The 7277-nt window shown below is 47.5% G+C and overlaps 2 protein-coding genes across 2 annotated transcripts; one reads left to right on the forward strand and one right to left on the reverse strand.

Annotated features, from left to right (window-relative positions):
* Positions 1-548: 548 nt before the first annotated feature.
* On the forward strand, positions 549-4994 carry LOC119267832 (importin subunit alpha-1a). The gene is made up of 11 exons (XM_037549268.1): positions 549-917; positions 1552-1648; positions 1744-1835; positions 1930-2061; positions 2159-2344; positions 2429-2592; positions 2697-2775; positions 3246-3374; positions 3907-4034; positions 4129-4501; positions 4626-4994. Exons 1-10 carry the CDS (start codon positions 717-719, stop codon positions 4493-4495), a joined length of 1575 nt encoding a protein of 524 aa, XP_037405165.1. The 5' UTR covers positions 549-716; the 3' UTR covers positions 4496-4501; positions 4626-4994.
* Positions 4995-5112: 118 nt separating this feature from the next.
* On the reverse strand, positions 5113-6656 carry LOC119267833. Its single transcript, XM_037549269.1, has 3 exons — positions 6105-6656; positions 5756-6027; positions 5113-5677 (listed from the first exon to the last, which is right to left on the reverse strand). The coding sequence occupies exons 1-3, from the start codon at positions 6267-6269 to the stop codon at positions 5251-5253; spliced, it is 864 nt and encodes a 287-aa protein (XP_037405166.1). The 5' UTR covers positions 6270-6656; the 3' UTR covers positions 5113-5250.
* Between the last annotated feature and the right edge of the window lie 621 nt (positions 6657-7277).

Here is a 7277-nt window from a genome sequence, read left to right on the forward strand (position 1 = left end):
TGGGCGTCCTTGCTGTGCTCATGCCTGTATGTCTTTTTGTTTATTTCTAAATAAATGGAAAATTAGAAAGTTTGCTTTCTAAATTTTATTCATGCCATACAAAATAGTATTTAGATTGTTTTCTCGAGAAAAGAGAGTATTCAAATTGGTTAGATAGAAACATATTAGTATTAAATTTATCCGGATTACTTTTTGTTTCTTTCATGCTTCAATCTTGAAATAGATTGTTCAATGAAGGATTCACATTGTGATCAATCTTGAAACAAATAGTATTAGTCGAGACGTGCGTTGCACGTACATGCTTACTAGTAGAGTACAAAAAATCCATAGTCGGACAAATTTATGGATACCGAGAGTTTTCCATGTTTAGATTTGGGCCAGACCACTCTCACCTCACATGGTGGATCAGTAACGGGCCCAATAAATCTGGGCCATGCACAGCCCATAAAGAAAACGGGCAGTTCTAAAAAGGCAAGAAAATGGGCACCGAAAAAAGAAATAAAAGGGAGAGAGGAAACGAGAGAATATCTCGATCGTGGTGTGAGCTTTAACTCCCTTTCGCAGCGGCCGCTAGGGTTTCTCCTCTCCCTCTTTTCTCCCCTCCCCTCGCGCGCTCCTCCCCACCCCCAGAGCCCCGTCGCCTAGCTAGGGTTTTTGACTCCCCGCCGCCACCGCCGCGCGCGCGCGAGAGAGAGACCACAGCGACCAACCCAGCCATGTCGGTGCGTCCGAGCGAGCGGGCCGACGCGCGGCGGAACCGCTACAAGGTGACGGTGGACGCCGATGAGGGGCGGCGGCGGCGCGAGGACAACATGGTGGAGATCCGCAAGAACCGCCGCGAGGAGAGCCTCCTCAAGAAGCGCCGCGAGGGGCTCCAGGCCCAGGCTCCTATCCCTGCCGCCGGCGTCGAGAAGAAGGTGAGGATACTGCACACTTCTGCCCCACTCCCCTTCCCCTAGCTTCCTGTTTCAGTGCTTCTGGAGTCTGAATCGTAGTTTATTTCTACTGTGAATTGTACACGAGGTTCCAGATGAGTTTAGTATTTGCTTCGTCTGCAGTAGATTGGTTTAGTAACTGCTTCGTTATGCTCAAGAGATGTTTGCGTCCGCGCGACTGAACGCACGCATGTCTACTTGTGTGTGGTGCTTGCGTTGCGGCTTGAAGAAATATCAAGTCGTAGGCTCGTGGTAGTTCTTCAGATACTGACTAGTGACTATTGACTTGTGGGGATCGTTCAGAGGCCAGATTAGTTGGTGGTTTGATAAACATGCTTCGTTGGTCATGACTTTCTGAGGCACGCCTGCCCACACCAGCCTTATGACTCGTGACCTCTCTGTCCTTTTGTTTTAGTTATGGTTAAGACACACAGTTAGGTGTTCGTCTTGCACTTCCAGTGGTTAATTTAATCAGTTCTTCAGTTTTCATTTGATTTGGGTGCTCCCATCTTTGCCAAAACTACCTTTGTTTAGAACAGTGCGCTGTTTGTAGACCTTTTATTGCTTTGATACATTATTAACCTGATCATTTTTGTTTTCTGTTTGGATTTTGTAGCTTGAAAGCTTACCTGCTATGGTTGGTGGGGTTTATTCCGAGGATAACAACCTGCAGCTTGAGGCAACGACACAATTCCGCAAGTTGCTTTCTATAGGTACCAACTTCTCAGTTTTTGTTTGTTTGTAAAACTAATCTCTTATATCACTCAGTGAGTGAACATTAACTGAGGTTGTAACTTGTATTAATCAGAAAGGAGCCCCCCAATCGAAGAAGTTATCCAATCAGGCGTTGTTCCTCGATTTGTGCAGTTTCTTACTAGAGAGGATTTCCCCCAACTCCAGGTGTGCGTCAACTGAATCTTATTCTTGTAATCTGGAAGTCAGGACCCTTACCAACTAAACTTCTTACCCTGGTGTTTTTGAATAACTTTTGCAGTTTGAAGCAGCGTGGGCACTCACAAACATTGCGTCTGGCACATCAGAGAATACCAAGGTTGTCATTGATCATGGGGCAGTTCCAATATTTGTGAAGCTTCTTGCATCTGGCAGCGATGATGTTCGTGAGCAGGTATTTGATCACTTGCCTGGCTACTAGTTTTATATTGTCCTGGTTGAATGTTTGTTGGGAGTCATCAATTCTGATACTTCTTGAAAATAATTTCAAGGCTGTCTGGGCATTGGGCAATGTTGCTGGTGACTCCCCAAAGTGCCGCGACCTTGTACTCGCAAATGGTGCATTGATGCCTCTGCTAGCACAGTTGAATGAGCATGCTAAACTCTCCATGTTAAGGAATGCGACCTGGACTTTATCAAATTTCTGCAGAGGAAAGCCACAGCCAGCATTTGATCAGGTTTTATACACTGTTGCATTTAGATTCTCCTGTGATTAGTAGTCAACAGCAGTTACTTGACATATTCTTTATTTGTTACCATAGACTAAGCCTGCTCTGCCAGCACTTGCACGACTTATCCATTCCAATGATGAGGAAGTTTTAACTGATGCATGCTGGGCTCTTTCGTATCTCTCTGATGGCACCAATGACAAGATCCAATCTGTGATTGATGCTGGTGTCTGTCCTCGGCTTGTGGAGCTTCTCCTGTATGTTTCAACCCTGCGTTACAACTCTCTGCTATACGATTCTTTATCTTCATATATGTTCATTCACTCATTTCTGTTCTTTCAATATTGTTTACAACATGAAGCCATCCATCACCTTCAGTGCTTATACCTGCACTACGAACTGTTGGAAATATTGTCACAGGAGATGACTCACAAACTCAGGTAACTCATTCATTTTCGTTTTGTTCTTTGGATTCACTACATTTTGCACCATTAAGTTTTTGTGACTTTTGAGTTATACTCTTACAGAGGATATTGTTATTTGGATATATTATAACCATCATGTTTACCATTGTACATCAGATTTGACAAGTGTCTACAAAATATATTTGAAATTTGAATCACTCATCTTTGTTTGTTTACTGTACAGTTTCTTCTGATAGTTTGGTTGCTCACTTTACTACACTGTTACCCCAACAGTCAACTGAAATCCTGCCTAGTCTGTTTCCCTATTCAAGTAAAATGCTCGTCAAGTTTTACATAGCCTGCTTCGTGATCACACTAATAAATAATTATGTGTTCACTTGCATGGCAAATTACAATTCGTATCTGTGATTACTAGCTTCCTTAGAGATTGTATAGTTTCGTTTGTTCATTTTTCCGTGTTATTAAGATTGTCTTCTATTCTACAGTGCATCATTGATCATCAAGCTCTTGGGTGTCTCCTAAGTCTGTTGACACAAAATCACAAGAAAAGCATCAAGAAAGAGGCCTGCTGGACTGTTTCAAATATCACTGCTGGTAACAAAGATCAGATACAGGTCCGGGTTCTGCATATTCTCACATGGTTTCTTCGTAGGGGATTACCTTTGTTTGTATTAAATACTCAGGACATTGATTGATTTTAGTTTGATAACTGTATGTATTGTGTGGTGCATATATGTTAGATTGTGCTATGTTCATTGTGGCTAGTGGGAAATATTGTAACTAATGTTATCAATATGCTAGTGGTACAAAGAACTAATGCCGGTGACTCAAAAGTAACACGCCTAAGAACTAAGATTTCCTTCAATTGTTGGTTCAACTAGATGTAAATGACAGTCTTTATTCTGTACAAACTGGTTGCTGACTCAAAACTGCTCTATTCCTTTTGGAATATTTGTAAGCATTATGACTTCGTTTGCCCAGTTGGGGTGCCTATGTACCTAATAGTCTCAACATAATGAGTTACTCCCTCCGTAAAGAAATATAAGAGCGTTTAGAGGATCCATGTATTAGTCATCAAGCTTGTTGAATCTATATGTTCTTAAAGGTTAATCATTGATCACATACCTTGCTATGCTGGCTTCTTAGGCTGTGATTACTGCTGGGATTATTGGACCTCTGGTGCATCTGCTGCAAACGGCTGAATTCGATATCAAGAAGGAGGCTGCTTGGGCCATCTCGAATGCTACCTCCGGTGGTTCCCATGACCAAATCAAGTATGTTCTCATTTGCTGTTATTCAGATTACATGCAAATATTGCACTTCTATTTTGAGTTTTCCCGTGCTGATGTGTATGTATTATGTAAACAGGTATTTGGTTAGCGAGGGCTGCATCAAGCCACTGTGTGACCTCCTGCTTTGCCCAGATCCAAGGATTGTTACTGTTTGCTTGGAGGGTCTTGAGAACATTCTCAAAGTTGGAGAAACTGATAAGAATTTGGGTGCTTCTGGGGAGGGGAATGTCTATGCGCAGATGATTGATGAAGCAGAGGGCCTGGAAAAGATTGAGAACCTGCAGAGCCATGATAACAATGAAATCTATGAGAAGGCTGTGAAGATTCTCGAGGCTTACTGGATGGAGGAGGAAGATGATGCGATGGGGGCAACTATGGAAGCTCCCACAGGTGTTGCCTTTGACTTTGGCCAAGGTGGCAACCCTGATCTGAACTTGGGCTGAATACAGGTCGGTACTCTCAACATATAACCATATTTGTTGTTTCTCTTGTCATATTTGCTCGATATGGTAGCATGAATCAGCTTTTGAGCAAAGAGACAACCAATAATATAATTTTAAATTCCTTTTGCAGATTTGACCAATGGTGGTAATTCCCTTGTCGCAGCAGTTGTCACCATTTGGTCTAGTCGGTGTGTGGGGTAAGGTCATGGTTGTGGTGGGTCCAATAAGCTGAAGATTTTCAAGGAAGCAACTGGTCCTGGGTATCAATATCACAGCGTTTGTAAGAGGAGTATAATCGTCAAACTTGAGGAGTCTGGGTCTTTTTTATCAGGCTACTATGTAGGGGTTTGCATCTTTAGTATGGTGTGCACTATTTTGCTACTGTATAGCCTGAGTTTTAAGCTTCTGCAACTCTGCGAGGCATTTAGGGGACAATTCTTGAATGGTTTGGTCTTGTGGGGTTCTTCAGGAATGAAGTGAGTTGCAGTTTGTCCGAACATGGCAATGTCAGCTTTCACTTAATTATCAGTTTTGTTGTGATCAATTTTGATTTGCATGTTCCAATCTTGACAAGGGCATTGTGATTACAGAGTTGGCAGGCCAAATGAACAGCATAATAACAAGTTAAAACATTTATATTGTCCTTGTACAAACAAATTGTTTTACATATCAGCAAATAATAATCCAATTGAAATCAGCAAGCAATTGTTCGAAAACGAAAAGGAATTTTACGTGCATCGTCTCGGCTCAGGCATTCAAACATCGGTGTACTCCTTGTCCTTGGTGATGCACCACGCGTTGCTGGACTGCACCTGGCACGCGGCCGCTGTGATCTCCGGCGCATTCGGCGCCGGATGAGGGTGTGGGTGCGGGGCCGGGTATGGTGGGTACGACACGGGCGGCTGCAGGTGGTGCTGCTGGACGCTGGGGTACGGGGCGCTGCCGGGGTGCGGCGGGTAGTGGCCGCCGCCGTGCTGCCTCAGCAGCTTCTGCGTGTGCACCGCGGTCACGTAGACGACGAAGCCAACGACGACGGTGATGAGCCCCAGTATCCCCGCCGCCGCGAACATCCCCGGGCGCACCCGGTGGCACACCTGCCGCGGCCTCCGCCAGTCGCTGACGTGGCCGGACTCCACCCCGATCCCGATCATGAGCAGCACCTCCGCGAGCCCGAAGCAAATCCTGCACCCATCGATCAGTGTTTATTATGAATCCACACCATCAATCTTGCCCAATGCATGCTTGAAGTAATGTTGGTACCACGTGACGAAGAAGAGGCAGCAGGTTTGCCAGGTGAGGGTGTTGGTGGCGGAGGACACGCGGGGGTGGTCCTCGGCGACGGCGAGGCCAGCGGCGGCGGAGTCCGGCGAAGCGACGGCGAGCAGCATGTAGGCGTGCACGGCGAACATGGCGACGGCCAGCAGCAGGAAGGCGCCGATGGAGAAGGCGAGCGCCGAGCGGCCGCTGCCGTTGTAGAAGCACAGCTCCACCTGCGCCCCGCTCCCGGCCACGGTCATCAGGTAGTTGGACACCTGCAGCCAGCCAGCATCAGCACGAGCTATAGTAAGCTAGCAAGGCCGCGTGTTGGTCGGTGTGCGTGCGTGCGTACCTCGGAGCGCGAGCCCTCGGCGGCGAGGCAGAGGATGAAGCTGACGAGGCCGCAGAGCACGGAGAGCGCGACGAGGGCGACGGCGATCTGGCTGCCGGAGCGCCCCGCCCGGCGCTCCTGCGCCTTGCGGAGGGACAGGTCGTCGTGCGTCACGGCCGGCCGCATTGCGAAATCCTCACTTGATTGATGCTGCTGCTGCTGCTGCTAGTGCCCAATTCACCTGCAGATTGCTGCTAGCTAAGCCGGTACCGACCTCACTCCTCGCAGCTAGGCTAGGCTTCCCCTTTCCACGGCCGGATACGATGTTGCCCAGTCACGTATGGTATATATGGGGCCGGTCGGTCTCTACCTGCGTCTAGCCGTCAAGGTGACGGCGACGATGGAATATGTGGTTGCGTTGGTGGGAGAGGAAGGAATTGGGGTTGCTGGGTGTGGGTGTGGGTGTGGGTGGGGTTAGGAACTTGGGTTGGGAGACGCCGCACGGGAGGAATCCATGGATGGCATGGCGATGATGCATGGGATGGGAGCGTGGGTGAGGGGATCGGGGTTTCTTGCGCCGTGCCGCGGTGGGAGACATTCCGATTCGTTTTGCCTTTCCTTCTTTTTCACCAGTGATGAGGAGGAGAGGAGGGCACCTTCTTCTTTCCGCTGGGGTGGGTAATTCGCCGCGGTGCCTTTTCGGGAAAGCGACGCGCAGCATCTGCGCTTTGTAGCGCCAACGAGGCAACCTATAGGTAAGAGAAAGGGCTACGATTTTTTTTATTTTTTTGGAAGAAAACAGATGCAAGGTCGGCAGTGCCATGTGTTATGAACCAGCTAGGGTTCAAGGTTCTTCCTGATACAATTCAGATACAATTTATGGGCAGAGGTAGGAGAAGAGGGAAAATGATACAGAGAGAGGATCTAGGTTCCAGTCTTTTCTCCCCCCGTGTTCTCCTCTCTGAATCTCCTCATATAGCTGAGCTGCTTGCCGTGCCTAGAATTCCCTCCTTACGCTGGGCCTCGAACGCTCGAGCCAATCTCCTGTTGCGTCGCGCGGCCTTGGGCCTCCGTCCTGAGCTGGGCCGTGCCATGACATTCCCTACCCCTTGAGAGGCGACTTGCCCCCAAGTCGACAGTAGAGGAAAACGCTGATGCAGAACAAAGGCTTCTTCCCAAGTATCATGCATCATT

This window comes from Triticum dicoccoides, chromosome 3A (assembly GCF_002162155.2).
Source record: "Triticum dicoccoides isolate Atlit2015 ecotype Zavitan chromosome 3A, WEW_v2.0, whole genome shotgun sequence".
In the NCBI taxonomy this organism is placed as follows: domain Eukaryota; kingdom Viridiplantae; phylum Streptophyta; class Magnoliopsida; order Poales; family Poaceae; genus Triticum; species Triticum dicoccoides.